At 41.3% G+C, this 20052-nt stretch overlaps 1 protein-coding gene and 1 pseudogene across 1 annotated transcript; both read left to right on the forward strand.

Annotated features, from left to right (window-relative positions):
- Nucleotides 1-20052, forward strand: part of LOC131317623 (uncharacterized) — a 102036-nt pseudogene that overhangs the window by 71852 nt on the left and 10132 nt on the right.
- Nucleotides 10234-16453, forward strand: LOC131325495 (protein SIEVE ELEMENT OCCLUSION B-like). Its single transcript, XM_058357794.1, has 7 exons — nt 10234-10924; nt 11119-11220; nt 11740-12185; nt 13078-13160; nt 13277-13419; nt 14501-14995; nt 15730-16453. The coding sequence occupies exons 1-7, from the start codon at nt 10646-10648 to the stop codon at nt 16381-16383; spliced, it is 2202 nt and encodes a 733-aa protein (XP_058213777.1). The 5' UTR covers nt 10234-10645; the 3' UTR covers nt 16384-16453.

The following is a 20052-nucleotide window of genomic DNA, read 5'->3' on the forward strand; positions in this document are numbered from 1 at the left end:
AATGCAGCTAAGAAGAAAAATAAGAAGAAAGCAGCCATGGAAATTAGGGAGGAAGTGAATATAGTAGGTGATGAATCCGAAGGTGATGAGATTGAAAATGTAGCAGTGGGATCAAAGAAGAGGCCCTATGTTCTTGGTCCCATGGATAGATATACAAATATCAATCCCGATTCTTCTGACACGAGTGGATTTAAGAAGACAAGACAACCAAACATAAATGATGTAATTTGGAAGGAGAAGAGTCATAAAGTGAGTCAATACTTGGCTCGATGGGTGTACGAAGCCGGCATTCCATTTCATGCCATAGACAATGATAGCTTCAAACGTTTTGTTGAAGCGGTTGGTCTATTTGGCCCTGGATACCAACCTCCAAGCCAATACCAACTAAGGGAACTATTGTTGAAGGAGGAGGTGGAGAGAACCAAAACATTCCTCAAAAAGCAAGAAGAAGAGTTGGCTTTGACAGGTTGCTCTATCATGACCGATGCTTGGACCGACCGAAAAAGGAGAAGCATTATGAACTAGTGCGTTAATTGTAAGCAAGGGACTTATTTTCTTTCTTCAAAGGAAGATTCGGAGGCGTCACACACGGGGGTGTATATCTTTGACTATGTTGACAAGTTCATTGAAGATATTGGGGCACAAAATGTAGTTCAAGTAGTGACGGACAATGCATCCAACAATATGGCCGCAGCGCATGCTTGAAGGAATTGGTAAGCAATCCAAGTTTAAAGCAACTATTGATAAGGCCAAAGCATTCACTATATTTGTTTATGCTTATTATAATACATTGGCGATGATGAGAAAATATACGAAGAAGAGAGACATAGTGAGGCCGGGTGTTACTCGATCTGCTACATCATTCTTGACTTTACAAAGCTTGATAGAAAAGAAACAAGAATTGCGAGCAATGTTTAGTAGCAATGCATGGGGTGAGAGTAAATGGGCTAAGAGCCCAAAGGGAAACACGGCATATGCTACCGTGATGAGTCAAGCATTTTGGAATGGCGTAACCTTATGCTTGAAAGTGTTTGGTCTGTTGGTGATGGTTCTTCAACTTGTTGATGGGGATCGAAAGCCCTCAATGGGCTTTGTATATGGAAAGCTCACAAAAGCAAAAAAAGAGATCAAAACGGCATACAAGCAAGTTGAGACTAACTACCGGCCAATACTAGATGTCATTGATGGGAAAGCTAAGGGTCGGCTAGATAGTGCATTGCATTTGACAGCTTACTTTTTGAATCCTTTTTACTTCTTCAACAATTCTACCATTCAAGATGATCCTATCATTATGGATGGGGTTCTCACTTGTGTTGAAGCTTTCTTTCCCGATGATGTCAATGTTCAAGATGAAGTCATCAATAGAGAGTTGTTGAAGTACAAGAACAAAGAAGGTGGATTTGGAAGACGATTAGCCAATGATCCGGGTAAATAAGTAGTTACTTTCCTTCTTAGTATTATTTTTTTTGCTAAGTTACTTAGTTACTTAGTACTATTTTTTTGTGTGCTTTATTTCATGACTAGTTGGATGGTGGTCTAACTATGGCAATCATACACCCAATTTGAAAAGAATGGCCACTCGAATTCTCTCTTTGACTTCAAGTTCATCGGGGTGTGAGAGAAATTCGAGCACTTTTGAGGGAGTAAGTACATACTCTCTCTCTTTCTTTGTAAATAAATGCATAAGAAATTATATTGACTTAAGATTTTTTTTTTTTTTTTGTATAGATACATACAAAGAAAAGGAATAGACTAGATGCAACAAGGTTGAACAATCTAGTCTATGTCCAATTCAATGCCAAACTCATCAACAATAAAAGAAAGGGGAAGGATGTATTACTGATAGGAGCGTAAATGTTCTCATTAACGCTTCCTAATTTATCTTTGTTAAGTCTTTTTAATATTGTTACTCGAAATTTTAATACTTAATTTTTATATTGTAGGTATTTGGACAATTTGATACAAAAAGTGCGAAGTTGGAATTCTGAATGGTGCTCAAAGTTGGGCTGGTTGAGTTTAATCCGAAGTGCAAAATGGAATATTGATTTACAACTCAATTGGCCTAGGAATTATTGTACTGTTCACTGAAAGTAAGAGAATAGGACGTGGACTTTTGTTTACCACGTGGGCCCGTTGGTTCACAATTTATTTTTACTAAGTGATGGGCCAAGGAAGAAAGGGGCCACGGCTGGGAATTAAAAAAAAGAAAACAAGGGTTTCGGAGGATGAGATCAGCAGCTTATAAAAGCTGCATCATTCTTTTAATTCGGGAGAGATAGAAAACGGAGAAAAAGGGTTTCGAACGAAACAGGAAAAACAAGAAAAAAAGCTGCTGCTTCTGACTGCCGTGGAACATAATTAAGGGAGGCGATCGGTTTCGGCACTGGGGCTCCCATCTTTTGGTTCGCATTTTGTTCATTTTTCTTCTGCGTATTTTTCCTTTTCAAGTTTTGTTTAGATCTTCGCACTCCGGTAATTCGTATTGATTTCTGTTTTTTTTATTAAAGTTGTTCGTTGATCCTTATTTAACTTAGATCTTTTATTTATTTTTTTACTTCCAGTGAAAAGCTTGATGCAAGTTAAGGTTTATTTTACTTTTTGTTTAATAATGTGTGAGTAGTCTTATAGGTAGGGTCGCGGGGTGATTAGCACACCGTGGCTGATTCGGGCACTGCTCCTTTTATCAAACTATTAAATTAAACGATTTTCGATTGAAAAATACTTCCTGCGGACGAATCCGGGCATCGTCGGAGCCCATGTGAACGGGGGTATGGGGGTCCAAAACCCATTCTTCGCTGCGCATGGGTATACGGCGACCATAGGGTCTCGCATCTTGCGGGGTATCTTTTTCAATCTAAAATTAAACGTTTTTAAGAACTCCAAACAGAGCAGGTTAACCCGGATTAGTTACAAGTGCTATGAACCCTACGATTTTACCTCCTTTTAATTTTCTTAAAAAGCACATTCAATTTTCTTGTTTTAGTTAATCTCTCAATCAAATCGAAAAAGGGTGGCTACCTAAGAGCCCATTAAACTAGTTAAGCCCGAGTTTTAAGTTAGCACACATCACCGTCTCTGTGGATTCGATTCCGGACTTACCGGATATTGTGCTACGTCGGTTTCAGCCCTACGCTTGGGGCAACCCATTAATTTAGGACTAGGAAATCGTCAAGCATTTTTGGCGCCGTTGCCGGGGACGGTAACGTGTGTTAAAGAATTCGGGTAGTTAGTTTTATTTTTGTTTTTCTTTTTAGTTTTGTTTAAGCCATCATAGGTAGAGGTGCGCAATCCTCCATCGTAGGAAAGCAATCACCTCTAAAGCCTAAGTACTACCGAGACAATACCAGACGTCTCGTAGCCATTGAGAGAGAGACGAGAGTAATCGTGGAGGGAGAGTCTTTTAGTGGTGATTCTTTTGATATCGGTGCCCTTTTTGTTGATTTAATAATTGAGCCACCAATAGCAGAACCACCGATGTCAATGCGTGCACACATGCATCCTGAGAGGACCACTCCTCTCAGTCCAATTGTTCTACCAACCGAGACGGTGGAAGCACGTAATGCTTTCACCATTAAACCTGGTACGCATAATGCCCTTCCCCTGTTTTGTGGGAAGGAGAATGAGGATCCGTATGAGCACGTCCGTCATTTCGAGGGCTTGGTGCACACCCTGGCCACCACTACTCAGTGGGAGAATGCTTGCCTTAAGCTTTTCCCAGCCTCGCTCAGGGACAATGCAGATAAGTGGCTGCGGATGCAGAAGCCACAATCTCTCACGACGTGGGCTGCTGTCCGAGATTTATTCTACAAGAATTATTTCTCGGAAAGTAAATCGAAATACCTGACTCGCCAAGTCCAATCGTATAAGCAGAAAGAGGGCGAGTCATTTTTAAGGTGCTGGGAGCGGTTCAAGGACTTGCTGTTGTCCTTACCGCATCATGGTTTCGTGAAACACCAGTTGGTGTCATTTTTCTATTTGGGCTTGAATGTTGCTACGGTCCAACAAATGGAGTACCTCTGTAAAGAGGAGGATTTTCTAGATAAGTCCCCGGAAGATGCGTGGGACTTTCTCGATGAGTTGGCCGAGAAACACCGAAGTTGGGAACCTTCCGACCTCGGTGATAGGGCCATGGCTGCACAGGGACCCAGTGGGTCTGGCATTTTTCCTTCTAGTGTGCGAGAGCACAATGTCCAGTCTCAGCTGGACAAGATGGCTAAACAATTAGAGGACTTGAAGCTTAAGCAAGTCCATCAGGCGAATGAGGTGAGAGTCGAAGAGGTGTGTGCGTTATGTGAGTGTCCGGGGCATCTTGTCACTGCTTGCCCCGCATTTCCCATTGTCAAAGACGCATACCATAGTAACCAGGCTGAGGTGAACGCACTTAACCAGCGTTGGGATCCTTATTCAAATACCTACAATCCAGGGTGGGCCCAAAACCCACTTTTGAGTTGGAGGGATCAAAAAGCCCCGGTGCAACCCCAAGCACCACCTCAGCCACAAGTTCAGCAACTCCGGCCTCCTCAAGGCCAAATGACCCAATTGCGTTACCCACCTCAGCAGCAGCAGGGGTTCGGTCCTTCATCTTTTGGACCACCCCCAGGCATAAACCATCCCCCGCGGGATAAGCAGACTGATGAGATGATGAAGGCTCTCATGCAGTCTCAATTAAGCTTCACTGAACAAACCAAACAGGCAATTGGTGACATTAGGACCCAATTGACCCAGTTGACGGCGGCAGTTGGACAAGTTCAACAAGAGAAGGGAAAGTTTCCTTCTCAACCTTTAGTCAATGCCGCTGGTACCCATTATGTGGGCGATTCTTCTGGCCCAAGTAATCCGAATCTCAGTCTGGAAGATGCTAAGGCGATCACCACTCTCAGAAGTGGGAAGGTGATTGACAAAGATTTGCTCCCAAAGCAGAAATCGGTGCCACCCCCGGTGCCGGTAGCTATTCCAGCAGTCGTTCCAGACTTGGGAAATGTTCCTGAGGTAGAGAAAGAGGCGGAGTCTCCTGAAGTGGTGGTGCCTGCAACTGCGGCCCCCGTGACTCCAACGCCACCCATTGCTCCATATCCAAATCGCTTGGTGGCGAAACCTAAGGTCAATGTGAACTTTCAAATGCTTGAATTATTCAAGAAAGTTCAGTTTCCAATCTCTTTGATGGAAGCCATTGACGCAATTCCTCAGTTTGCTAAGGTTTTGAAGGATTTGTGTACATCAAAGCGGAGAACTAAGAGTCAGGACAAAGTGCTTCTGACGGAGCAAGTGAGCTCCATTCTCCAAACTGAGATCCCCACCAAGTGTAAGGACCCTGGTTGTCCCACCATCCCTATAGCGATCGTAGGCCAAAAGTTTGATAAGGCTTTGCTGGATTTAGGAGCGAGTGTCAACCTGCTCCCCTATTCAGTATACTTAAAGCTTGGCTTAGGCGATTTGAAAGCCACTCCAGTCACGCTACAGTTGGCTGACCAGAGTGTGAGAATTCCAAAGGGGGTGGTGGAGGATGTTCTAATTCAAGTGGGCGAGTTTCTTTTTCCAGTCGACTTCATTGTCCTGGATACATGCCCAATACCAGAGGTCTTTGAAAAGACTCCTATCATCCTAGGCCGTCCATTTTTAGCCACCTCCAGTGCTGTCATGAATTGCAAAACTGGACAAGTCCAATTGTCGTTTGGGGACTTGAAAATGGAGGTGAATGTTTTCAACGTGGATAGCCGGGTTGAGGATGATGAGGAGATATATGAGGTGAGTTTGATCGACACGCTGGTACAAGAGCATGTCGATAGTGTGTTATACAAGGATCCTCTGGAGATAACCTTAACCGCCGAGGAGGCGTCATTCTTAGATTCTCCAGAGGTAGGAAGTTTAATGGAGATGCTTGCAGTGGAGGATGTGTGTGGCGCCGCTTGGAACCCAGTTCTTGAGCCGCTGGGCACCCCACTTCCTACAGCTCTCCCATCGTCTGTCCAGCCACCTAAACCAGAGCTAAAGCCTCTGCCGGACACACTTAAGTATGCCTTCCTTAAAGGCGATGATACTTTTCCGGTTGTGATCTCTTCATCCCTTGAGGTAGATCAAGAGGCTAAGTTGCTTACCATGTTGAGAAAGCACGTGGGTGCGATAGGCTGGACAATAGCAGATTTGCAGGGTATTAGTCCAACGGTGTGTACACACCGCATTTTTCTAGATGAGGATGTGAAGCCTACTAGGCAACCTCAGCGTCGTCTGAACCCCAATATGAAGGAGGTGGTTCGGGCTGAGGTGCTGAAGCTTTTAGATGCGGGTATTATTTACCCGATAGCCCATAGTGAGTGGGTGAGCCCAGTGCAGGTGGTGCCTAAGAAGGCAGGAGTGACCGTCGTGAGAAACGGCGAGGGCGAACTAGTGCCGACCCGTGTTCAAACCGGGTGGCGAGTTTGTATCGATTACCGGAAGCTCAATGCGAGCACCCGAAAAGACCACTTTCCTCTCCCATTCATTGATCAAATTCTGGAGAGGGTGGCTGGCCGGGCATTCTATTGCTTCCTGGATGGGTACTCTGGCTACAATCAGATTGAGGTAGCCATGGAGGATCAGGAGAAGACCACCTTCACGTGTCCTTATGGCACGTTTGCCTACCGTCGCATGCCGTTTGGCTTGTGCAATGCTCCCGGAACCTTTTCAAGGTGCATGATGGGAATATTTAGCGACATGGTAGAGAAGATCGTGGAGGTGTTTATGGATGACTTTTCAGTTTTTGGGGATTCGTTTGACGAATGCCTCGAGAATTTAGGAAAGGTCTTGCAACGGTGCGAGGAGAAGCAACTTGTGCTTAATTGGGAGAAGTGTCACTTCATGGTTACCCAAGGGATTGTGTTGGGACACATTGTCTCATCCAAGGGTATTGAGGTGGATAAGGCGAAGATTGATTTGATCGCAAATCTTCCCACTCCAAAGTCTGTAAAAGACATTCGGTCTTTCCTCGGTCACGCCGGTTTCTACCGGCGTTTCATTAAGGGATTTAGTGCTATCTCCCGGCCGTTGTGCCATTTACTGTCAAAAGACACGCCCTTTGTATGGTCCGAGGCATGTGAGGAGGCTTTTCAAACGTTGAAGCGGAGTCTCACTACTCCGCCGATCGTGCAGCCTCCGGATTGGAGTTTGCCCTTTGAGTTGATGTGCGACGCCTCTGACTATGCTGTCGGGGCAGTTTTAGGGCAACGACGAGGAAAGGATCCCTGCGTCGTGTACTATGCGAGCAAGACATTGAACGAGGCACAGATGAACTACACCACTACCGAGAAGGAATTGCTTGCGGTGGTGTTTGCCTTAGACAAGTTCCGGTCCTACTTGGTGGGTTCGCAGATTGTGGTGTATACCGATCATGCGGCCTTGAAGTATCTGATGACCAAGCAGGATGCGAAGGCTCGCCTTATCCGGTGGATTCTTTTGCTGCAAGAATTCCACCTCGTGATTAAGGATAAGAAAGGGGTTGAGAATGTAGTGGCCGACCACCTGTCCCGTCTGGAGTTTGAGGACCCCACCTCTCATCTCCCCATTGTGGATTCTTTCCCTGACGAGCAGTTGTTCACTGCTAATGTGTGCCCATGGTTTGCAGATATCGCCAATTATTTGGTGACTGGGCAAATTCCACCCCATTGGTCCACAGCTGAGAAGCAGCGATTTTTGAGAGAGGTCCGGCAATATATTTATGATGATCCATATGTGTTCAAGTATTGCGCGGACCAGATAGTGCGCCGGTGTGTCCCCGAAACTGATCAAAGGGGAATTTTAGAGTTTTGTCACACCGAGGCGTGCGGAGGTCATTTCTCCGCAAAGAAGACCGCCGCCAAGGTCAGTGAGTGTGGTTTCTTTTGGCCGAGTCTTTTTAAGGATGCGTACATCTTTTGTAAGTCGTGTGACCGGTGTCAGAAATTAGGTAAAATTGGCTCGCGGAATATGATGCCCCTCCAGAACATTTTTGTGATAGAGGTCTTCGATTGTTGGGGCATTGATTTCATGGGCCCGTTTCCAGGGTCATACGGTTATGAGTACATCCTCCTGGCGGTGGATTACGTTTCCAAGTGGGTTGAGGCAATTCCCACTAAGACCAGCGATTCTAAGGTCGTGCTAGAGTTCTTGCGAACTAACATTTTGTCAAGATTTGGCATGCCACGTGCCATTATCTCTGATCAAGGCACACACTTTTGTAATAGGTCTTTTGGGGCATTAATGAGCAAGTATGGCATCTCTCACAAGGTGTCTACTGCCTATCACCCTCAAACCAACGGTCAGGCTGAGCTAGCAAATCGCGAGATTAAGGGGATTCTAGAAAAGACCGTGAACCCGAATAGGAAGGATTGGTCACTTCGGTTGACCGATGCCTTGTGGGCCTACCGCACTGCTTACAAGACCGTGTTGGGTGCTTCACCCTACCGGCTCGTTTATGGTAAGGCCTGCCACTTGCCCGTTGAGATGGAGCATAAGGCCTATTGGGCCATTAAAACGCTAAATGCGCGTTTACCTGAGGCGGGTGCCCATAGGAAGCTCCAGTTGTGTGAGCTCGAGGAAATTAGGAATGACGCGTATGAGAGTGCGAGTATTTATAAGGCTAAGGTTAAGGCATATCATGATAGGAACATTCAGCGCAAAACCTTTACTATTGGTCAGAAAGTGTTACTGTATAACTCGCGTCTTCATTTATTTCCCGGTAAGTTAAGGTCCCGGTGGGACGGTCCCTACGTTGTGCATAAGGATGAGACCATATCTACAAACTATGTTTTATGTCCAAAAAAGATTTTCTTGATCATCCTAGGTGATCAAATACACTGAAAATTATTTTTATGTTCATGGCTTGAAGAGATGGTACTGTTTCAAGACGGATCAGCGGTTGTGCGTCACCTGATATCTTTAGGGAATAACGCACGAAATATATAACATGTCGCGCACTATTCTGGGGTATTGATGATTAGTCTAACAGCAAAGCAGGTAGATCGCACGGCATACCATAAGACCGTGCGCGGTATTATGCTAAGCCGTGTGAGGATGGATCTGATCTAGACAATTTATTGGATAGTTATTTTGTCTCACAACATCATATTCTTATCACTTCTGTACAGGCAACACCACGTGCACACCAATGTGATATATTCCCCCATGACCCTTCCCCCTTTGCTTGTTTATTAAAGAGTTTTATTCTCCAAAAGATATACGAAATTTTTCCCCTTTGAAAATGTTTATTAGAGACCGGTTTTGCCAAGCAAATGGGGTGCTTTCAACAAAACCTTTCCCGTTTGTAACGTGACTCCCGAACCCAAAGTCTCGAAGGTTTTCACTAGATCAAATGCCTTTTTCAAACAAGTTCTCGGTTTCTCGGATCCTCCATCTCAAAAATCCGGGTGGTGACTCTTTGAGCGTGCGCCAGTCGGAGAGCCCACAGCGAGTAATGCTTGATCAGAATGTTCCAGCTATTATCCAGCCCCTTCTGAAGGAATTTCAGGACATGTTTCTGCTGGAGTTGTTGGATGGGCTTCCACCCCTGCGAGAGATCCAATATCAGATTGACTTAGTTCCAAGTTCCAGCTTGCCAAACCGTCCCCATTATTGGATGAGTCCGAGGGAGCATGAAAAGTTGCAAAGGCAAGTGGAAGAGCTACTTTCTAAAGGCTTCATTAGAGAAAGCACTCTGCACAAGGACCAAGGACCTATTGTGGACCAAGGTCCGGATGTGCTGTGCGGGTACCACATGAGATATATCCACCCGACACTGAAAAATTCCTCACACAAGGGAATATTTTTCAGTGCCAGGTGAGTACCGTGTGGTGCCTACTCAACGCATCGGAGCCATCCATCACATTTTTGGACAGCTAGGATTTGGAGAGAAAAAAAAAAGAGAGAAAGTGTTGGAGTGAAAGGAGAGAAAAAGTTTCAATCCAATCCGTCTAAAAGTATATTGGACAGACCGGATGTGCCGAGCAGGTACCACATGGGATTCTTGGACACCCATATTGAGGCGGCATTCTTATGAGTTTAACTTAAACTTAACTTAAATTTGAGAATTTTGTCCTTATTTGAATTTCGCATTTGTTAGTTTTGCACCAAATTTTTTTGAGTTATTGATTTGTCTCGACGAGAGAAATCGGAAAAGTAAAAAAAAAAAAAACTTTTACCCAAGTATTTGGGGAAATAATCACTTTTAGCCGAAAAAAAATCATTTTTTTTGGGATAAAAAATGGTTATTTCTCAAAATACTTTGGTAAAAGTAAAAGAATTTTACTTTTTTGATTTCTCTTGTTAAGACGAATCAATAACCCACAAAAGTTTGCCGCAAAACTAACAAATGCGAAAAAAATTCAAATAAGTACAAAACTTCAGAATTTAAGTTAAGTTTAAGTTAAGGTCACAAGAACACAGCCTGAAAAGCAAACATGTGCTGAGGACAGACTGTCCTCACTCGAAAAAGCCTAGGCTTCAAACGAAGTTGAGGGGAATTTAAGATTGATTGGATTGGAAGCAAGGAATTTCAGCCCACTCTTTAATTGATTCCATTTCCCATGCTACAAATAGGGAATACCAGATTACAACAAGAAAACGCAAGCTCTCTCTCCTGCGTATATTCTCTATACATTACAACTGCAAATTCCCTAGCTAGACCTGCCCGCTACGAATGGGCAAGTTTGCAGGATCGGGGAGGACTTCAACAGTTCCGAAGACTACTTCAGGATCGGAGAGGACTTCAACAGTACCGAAGACTACTTCGAAACAGCAACTTTTCAAGAGTCATCACCAAAGCATGTTCGCGGCATCCAGTCGCAGCGATTTGATGTTGAGGCAGATTAAGATTACCCATAATCCCGCGGGCCTTGAAGTCGATGTCAGACCCATTCTCTACTATGTCGAGGATATCTTCAGTCGTATCACTATGGCCGTCCGTAGCAACATACCAGTACGTGTGTGTAATCAATCCTTCATTAATTCTCCTCTTTCATGAACATATTATGCAGCATATCTATTCCTCTAACTAGTTTCTTTTTTTCTCATCAAAAAGCGGGAATACTGCATTCGTGGTGGACGAGGGCCTACACTCTACGTACCAAGATGAATGCTTGTTTTGCTGATTCAATGGTGATCTTATTGCAGGGCGTCCACGGACATGCACAGAAGACGGAGGACAAAGCTCTACACGCCGGTTACATTATGCTTCATGCGCTATCAGAAATGATCACAAGAATTTCCTCCGAGGTTAAAAAGCAGATTTTTTCTCTCTTTTTGGTGAAACACAGATTATGTTCTGTTATGAACCAAGAATACTACTCCATGCACAAAAATAACGGAAAAACTGAACCAATGTATCTAGTTCATACCAGGGCCGGCCCTGATATTTGAGTGGCCCAAACCCGACCTCAAGCTTGGTTGCCCATATATTCGCTATTAAACAATAAAAAGTAATAAGACATAAAAGCTATAAAAAAAAAAAAATCAAATTATGACTTTGATTATATTGCTTTATGATTAGCACGACTTGATTCAAAGAAAACAACTTATCCTTGCATTTTTTGAAACAATGTATGATTTACTTTTCTTCCTAAGGCCAAAATAAAAGTTTTTTTTTAATGTCCCTTTTTTTTTTTTGGTTGTATTTTTTACTTTTTGCACTTCTCTCATCGAGATAAATGATGTATTCAAAATAACGGGAATCTAAGAAAAAACAGAAATTTTTTCTAGGAAAATTGAATTTACCTCGGAAAATTGAATTTTCAGATAGCATTCAAGTGTGAGGTTGGTGAAGACAGACACCAAACAACATTCTCTCTACTAAACATGTTATCAATCTACCCATGGGAAGCTAAGTTGGTGCTAACCCTAGCAGCCTTCGCAGTACACTACGGCAAGTTCTGGCTCCTAGCACCACAAAGCTACCCGTCAAAGCAGCTCCCTATTCCGATGGGTAATTCCCTCAAGCAACTAAAGTACTTCCGCCCATTGAAACCGGACGTCGTTGAAGCCCTTAACAATCTCTTTGGGGCCATGTTGGACTTGACTAGGTGCATGGTTGCATTCAAGGAGCTACCTTCTGCGTATGTTGCTAATGATGTTCCGGCGTTCACTGCAGCTAAGGATACTACTCCAACTGTTGTTTATTGGACACTGAGAGGAGTCGTGGTTTGCATGGCTCAGATCAGTGGGCTCAGTAGCACAGGCTATGAGTATGTTACCATTCATGTGTTTTCTATACTATCTCATTCAATAATCAGATCGATTTTTGTATGTCATGGATTAGAGAATTTTAGAAATCAAGAACTCAGAAGACCAATATTGATAGGCACACAAAACAAGTACATAGAAAGCTTGAATGGAATTTTATGGTTGAGTTATCATGAGTCTATGACTAATCATCGTAAAATAGAAAAATCCAACTAGATGTACATTTTAACTGCAGAAATACTACAGCTAATAGACACCAAATTAACTTGAAGATGTCATAGTTCCCTTGTTGGACTTACTATGAGCATACATGTTGCCGTACCGGGTACTAGATGCAGCTTTGTGTTTGGACAATGATAAGAAATGGGGCCGATTAGGTCTCTCACCTAACCAAAAATCCATAACTAATAATCTTATGAGCCTAGACAGGGCAGGCCCAAGGGATTTGAACGTCCAAAGCTAGATTATAATGCATGCTAATTGTTCTGTTACCAGCAGCCAAAGTGGTTGGCTTGAATTCTACTTGACTTAGTTTCGAAACCTGGCAATTACAATAGCATTATTTTTGAAAAAAAAAACATTTCAAATGAAAAAAACTACCCAAAAGACTCGAACTCGGATACTCCACACAGACTAAAATCAACTTTTCACTAAGCTAGCAAAGACATTTGTGTTATAAAATGAACAAATAATATATATACAAATTTACAAAAAATATTGGAGTGCCCCTAGAATTCAAAATTCTTTAACTCCAGATCTATATATGCATTTATAAAAGGAGATATATTGAGGAGCATAATGACTAGTAATTAGTTGAGCATGTATATGTAGCTATTTATGAATAAAAGCTGTTACAAATGACATGTCTTCTTCACATATACATTATGATTTCAGGGACCCAAATAGCTTCGCTCAAATGCTCAACAAATGTCATGAGCATCTTAAGGAGCAATTGGATATTTGCAACCAAATCATAGGTACGTATGCCCACTAATGAACCAGCTGTTCGAATGAATTAAAGGAATATTAATGTATTTAATTAACGATATGGACAATATTCAAAGTTATAACTAAATCTTGCCTTTACTTGTAGATGAGAAGAGGAATAATGAATCCTACGAGAAACTGCTCAAAACCTTTGAAATGATCCATATTGATAACATGGAAGTTCTCAAGGCCCTGATTTATGCCGGGGATGATCAACCACCTCTCTTTGATGGTTCTTCTAAGACAAGGGTTTGAACATGAACTCCTTATATATAGCTGAATACATTGCGCAAAAGATTCACCTGATTCCGCCTTCAAAACAATATATTTTACCTGCAAATCTTGGGACAAAAGAGAGAAGTAGAATGAGCCAGTAACCAGTAATATCCCGAGCACTTTTAAATAACCCCTAGACCGCATAAATAATCATTACACAAACACTACAGGGAAAAATTCTTTTGGCGATGCAATCTAAATTCGTCGCCAAAAATGATACCTTTTGGCAAGTAAATACTTCAGATTCCGTCGCCAAATTAGACATATTTCGCGACAAAATGAAAACAAGTAATTTTTGCTAGGCCTTTACCCATTTTTTAGGTTCATTAGGATTCTTATTGGTTGGAGCTACCAGTTATCTTGGTAGAAATTTGATATCTTTATTTCCGCCTCAACAAATCTTTTTTTTTTTTTTCTTAAGGGCTTGTAATGTCTTTCTATGGGATCTGGTCGAATTTCATCGTCAAATCGGACCAATTTGGCAAGGAAATGAGATTTTGTTAACAAAAGGTACCATTTGGCAAGAAAATATGGATTTCGTCACCAAAAGGTACCAGTTTCGACGATGAAATCACATTCTCCATCGCAAGGATTTCCGGCAATGAAAACACGGCGACAACTTTTCGTCGCCTATAAATTTAGCAACGAATTTTGTTACTCTAGTGACAGTTTTTTCGTCGCAATTGAACGTTTTTGTAGTAGTTAAAGAGAAACCTTACCTGATAAATCAAGTCCAAACTACCCAATAACAAATGGGTATGATAACTTATTGCATCACAATTTGGGTTGAATTCTAGACACAACTCAAAATACTTGTAAGTACTTATCCTCACAAGCATACGTGGTGAAGAAAAAAGTGTTGGGACACCACGTAGGGCGCGGTGCCCCAAAGGCCAAGACCATTGAATAATTTCAATACTTCTACTTGAGTGCAGACCTCATTAAGGAAGAATACAATGTCGTTTCCACAAAATAAATAAATAAATAAAATTGCGGGAAGCGGCCATAGGTTCGAACCCTTTTCACTAATTTACCGTCTCTATGGAAAAAACAGGCTAATCTTGACATTCTAAGGAGGAAAAATGTGTTATTGCTAATATCAAGCCTAGACATCTCCCCAGACGAGCTGTCAATTCTGAAACAAATCTACAACGAGTCCCGACAACGTGCGACAAGGTCGGACAACCTGTACGAGGTGGTTTGGGTCCCAATTCTGGATCGCTCTGTGCAACAGTGGACCGACCAGATGCAAAAAAAGTTTGAGACCCTACAACACACTATGCCATGGTACACAGTGCACCACCCTTCACTGATCGATCGTGTGGTGATTAGGTTCGTGAAGGAGAGGGGGCATTTTCGTAATAACCCTATCCTTGTGGTGTTGGACCCAAAAGGAAGGGTGGCGAGCCCCAATGCAATTCACATGATGTGGATTTGGAGGAGCAATGCTTTGCCTTTCACTAGCTCTCGAGAGAAGATTTTGTGGGAGGGAGAGACTTGGAAGCTTGACTTGCTTGTGAATGGTATTGACCAAACAGTCCTGGATTGGGTACGTAATTTTTCCCAACAAATATAGATAGTGGTAATCAAACACTATTTATGCATGCATATATACATATGTTACTCCGTAAATACTCCATCAATCTCGATTCTATTGTCCTTTTTGGAGTACGTGTCACTTTTTAATTGATTATATCTTGCAATCTATATTGTTTTAGGTGATTTTGAAAATTTTGTTTAAAAGAGCACATTGAGATCTATCAAATAGAACCCATATTGCATGTAAAAAATACTACCAATTAAAATTTATAATCAATTTTCAATTTGGTTAGAAGAGAATTAGAGACAATAGAATCGGGACGGAGGGAGTAATAGTTTCAGGACATGTTATGGAAACAGTGGCAATCAAAATATCAAATGATATGTGACAGGAATCAGTTGTGTTATACTTTATCCCACATTATTCATCTTAACCACTCAAGCTTGATTAATAAAACGTAGAGGCTACTTTACTTATTGCCAATCAGAGTATAGCAGAATTGAAACGGGATATAGCATTTATGTAACGGGGTATAGCAGAATTGAAACGAAATGCAACGTAATGCAAGATATTTAAATCCTTGTTAGGGAAATAATTTCCTAATAGGTAGGTTACGTTGTAGGTTGTTTTAGTAGCTCTAATTGGACTTGCTCTGACATCAACACGGAAATTTTCCATTTTATCAGATAAGGAATAGTTGGAGTACTTGCTCTAACACAACATGGAATTTTTCATTTTATCAGATAAGCGATGAGAAACACATTTTCGTTTACGGAGGGGATGACATCGAGTGGATTCGAAGATTCACCAAGACAGCACGATTCGTTGCCCAATCGGCTCACATCCCTCTAGAGATGGTCTACGTCGGAAAGAGCAGCATGAAAGAAAAAGTTCGTACAATCATCACCGCCATCACAAATGAAAAGCTCAGCCACGCATGGCCAGAGCCCATGATATGGTGCTTCTGGACTCGATTGGAAAGCATGTTGTTTTCCAAGATCCAGATAGGTCGAATAGACGGCGACCACGACCCCATGGTGCAAGAAATCATGAAACTGCTGAGCTATGACAAGAGTACTGGAGGCTGGGCCGTGCTGGGTCGGGGGTCGCAAGTGGTGGTGAATGGACACGGGACCAAAGTGATGGATACTTTGTTGAAGTACGACGTATGGAAGGAACATGTGGCCACTAAAGGGTTTGAACGGTCGTTCAAGGATCATCACGACATGCTTCATGCAACTGAGCACCCGTTTTTCCGGTATGAGTTTTTGAGAACCAGTACCGGGAGGATGCCGGAGAGTATGAAGTGTCCGGAGTGCCTTCGTGCTATTGAGATGTCTATGGCTTTTCTTGCTGCCATGATGAAAATCCTACTGTCACACTCTAATGAAGGTTAATTCAAGCTACTTGGCAATGGCATGTGTGGTTTTATCATTATTTTTTTCTTTTTGTTTAACAAGATGAGGCAAATAATGTGATGTTTAGGTCACATGTGGAATTTGATGATAAGGTTGGTCCTCTAATGTGACACACACAGGAATTTATCTCTAATAGAGACTAATAGCGAACTAATCCAAACGAAGTAAAACTCGAATCCACAAGAAGAGAGAAGACGCTGATATTATTATTGATGAAAAAAACTAAATAAAACATAGGTCATAAGGCCAAACCCTAAAAACCGTAGAAAATAGACTAAAAAGGTAAAAATAAAGAATTCCAAAAATTGTAGAAACTGCCAAAATTGAAAACGGGAAGGAAAAAATAAGATTTTCCCAACTGAAACCAACTTCTTCGGAATTATACGCTAAGAGTTATTAATGATTTAAAACTTTTCTAGAAAGGAAAAATGTTAAATTGAAGGCCTAAACGAAGAAATTAGGCTGAAATCCATCACATTCCGAGATCGTCCAAAATTTGGGCACATTCCAAGTTCGTCCGAAATTTGCCAATTCGGGAAATCTATAATTAAAAGTTTCTTCGGCTTCTGACTTTTCGACCAGTCCAATTGATCATGAAATTGGGTCGCCACATATTCTACATCAAAATGATTGATAAAAAAATTCCAGCTGGTGTCAAATAATGTTTGCAAGGTTGTTTTTTTTCCCATGGTTAGAAGATAATCTGTATACATTCAATAATCTGTATACATCAGAGACCTGCACTTACTATGTTCAACTCTTTAATTCAGGATTTCAACCAAAAAATTCTACTCCCAGCAATTAAAAAGCACATTCTAATTGCTTATCTATGTTAATAGCAAACAAAAAGTAGCTTTCACCATCATACAGCAATTCCTGCACCTAATGCATATCTCCTGTTCCTAAAACATCACTTAGCAGCATTCAAAATCCGTTTCAACAAATAAAATCATTTTTAGCATTGAACAACAATTTTCTGCACTTAATCCGTATTTGAAGCCCTGTACTTCACTGTTTTAGTAAATCGCAGCAACAAAATTTCTATTTCCAGCCATTAGAATAACTTTTTTGCAGCACTTTATCTATGTTTAGCAAACAAAATATATTTTTCGGTGTTTTAACATCAAGATCCAGCACCTAGTCCATATCTATAGTTCTGTACTTGACAGTTTCCACACAATCTCAACTGTCAAAAATATTTGTAGTTTTTTTGATGAACAAGCTCAATGCGTTATATTAAAACACAATATTACAAGTTCAACAAAGCTGCCCTTGCTTTTACATGAGCAGCCTGCACTACTTGCCTATCCACCTTAACAACTTTAACTACATTAAAACGAGTACATAAGGAACAAAAATATTTGTAGTTATAGGAGAGGGCTCCCCATTTTTGCTTTCTACTGTCAAAACATCCCCTTCAAGCCTGTATAAGGTACCCATCAACTTTCCATCCAACACCACCTTTTCTCCCTTGAGAACCTCAAAAACTCTACCACTTGATTGGAACTTGCAACCTCTTGAAACAAGCGTTCCCAACGAAATTAAATTTGTTTTGAGACCTGGCACGTATCTAACCCTAGTTAATGTCACCTCGTGTCCATCAACCATGCAAAACCTCACTGTCCCAACACCCACAACTTTGTTAGCCATCCTCACCGTATTTCCGCCACAAGCTTCATATGTATCAAAAAACGTCTTCTTTGAACACATGTGAAAAGAACACCCAGAGTCCAAAACCCAATCTAATTTTTTGGTACCTAAAGTGACTGGGAGCACGTCACATTCAATATAAGAATCCTCCTCAGTTGCTGCATTCGCTGAACTTTCCTTAGGTTTGTCCTCCTTACGCTTTCGACAATCTTTGATTACATGTCCCTCTTCGTTGCACCAATAGCACCTCCTCTTATCACCCCTTGACTGTGAACGTCCTCTCAACTTGGAACCATTTCCTCTCTCAACCTCCCAACCTCTGAAACCGCCACCAAAGCCCCACCAATGGAGTCTTTTTCATTATCCTTCTTCCGCATTGACTCATGCGAAATCAGGGTAGCCACAACAACATCAAGCTCAATGGTATCCTTGCCGTATATCAGAGTAGTTTTGAGATGTTCATACAAAGGAGCGAGACAAGGAAACCAACAAGATGATAGCCTTATCTTCCTCCTCAATCTTCGCACCAATGGCTTCCAACTCAGTCACCAACTTGTTAATCTCCTCCAGATGGTCCATGAAATTCACACCCTCTAACATCTGTAGTGCGTACAACTGCTTCTTCAAAGACAACCGATTTGTCAATGATTTGGACTAGTATATACTCTTCAACTTTGCCCAAAGTTCTACCGGATCCGTTTCATTGATGGCTTCTTGGAGAGTGCTATTTCCAAGATACAATTGAATTGTATTATTTGCCAACTCTCTCGTCTCCTCCCATTTGTCATCATTCATCCCTTAATTTCGGCTTCTCTGATTTCTTCTTGAGAGCTTTCACCAACCCTCTCTTGTCAATATATTTTTCACCTTTTGTTGCCAAAGAGTAAAATTATTGCGCCCATTGAAAAGCATAACTACAAATCCTGTGCCTTTCCCATAGGGATGGCATCGGGGCGGATTGATGAGCACAAAATATTACACTTAAAGACCCAATTATCATATGTTGCTAGTTATTAATTGTGTTTAATTGGTTATTGTTATTATCTTTTCGGATTGTTCACCTTAAATTATTAATTTGCAGGAAAAAGATGATAATAATAAATATTTCAGCCGTTGGATTTGATTAATGTTGAGTTGATTCGGAAGATTTCCCTGTGAAGAAATTGCTCACATCTTGAAGTATGCATGATGACTTACACGCGGTCATCAAATTTGGAAAGTAATTAATTAGATTCTATTGGGTTGCTAGTTGCTACTACTGGAAGATTAGAGTTAGAATTGAGGAAGGAAATAAATTCTTCTTTTCTAATAAATAAGATGATATATTTCGTAAATATTCTGGATATGAGTTCAATCATGTTTTTCTCATGATTTGGAATTGTCTTTAACATTGAACTCTGATTTTTCATTGTTAACTATAAAACTGGATATTTGTTGTGATTTGTTTAAAGCAGATACAATAAATGATTTGGTTCTATACTTGCGAGCGGAGAGGAGCAAACATTAGACTTCTTAACGAGCTTTTACGATGATATTTTCCATGGTAACAAAATTAGCTTTCAGATTATCATGAAGAAATTTCAGATAAAGTCAATAATCACAAATATATAATGATACTAGTTAAAGGGTGTGGATTTCGAAACCTTAGTATTTTTTCTTTTGGTTAAAAAGAAACTTTAATTTTCTCGTCTTTGATAGTTAAGTTCATTGATTTTACTTTTCACTTTTAGTTTAAAAATCAATCACAACTTTTGTCAAGTAGGTTGCAGATATTGACATATCCGTCCCCGATCCCCGAAATCAAAACCGAACCCATATCTGCCCCAATTCCCGAACGGGGAGATCAGTGAACCATAACCAAACCAAACGGGATTCAGGTAATCCCCGAACTGATCGAGTAACCGAATTGCTATGCAGAAATTTGTTTGCACATTTTACCCAATTCGAACCAAACCGAAATAATATTAGTCACAAATTTTCATTTTCTTACAAAAACAA

Source organism: Rhododendron vialii, chromosome 1a, assembly GCF_030253575.1.
Source record: "Rhododendron vialii isolate Sample 1 chromosome 1a, ASM3025357v1".
In the NCBI taxonomy this organism is placed as follows: domain Eukaryota; kingdom Viridiplantae; phylum Streptophyta; class Magnoliopsida; order Ericales; family Ericaceae; genus Rhododendron; species Rhododendron vialii.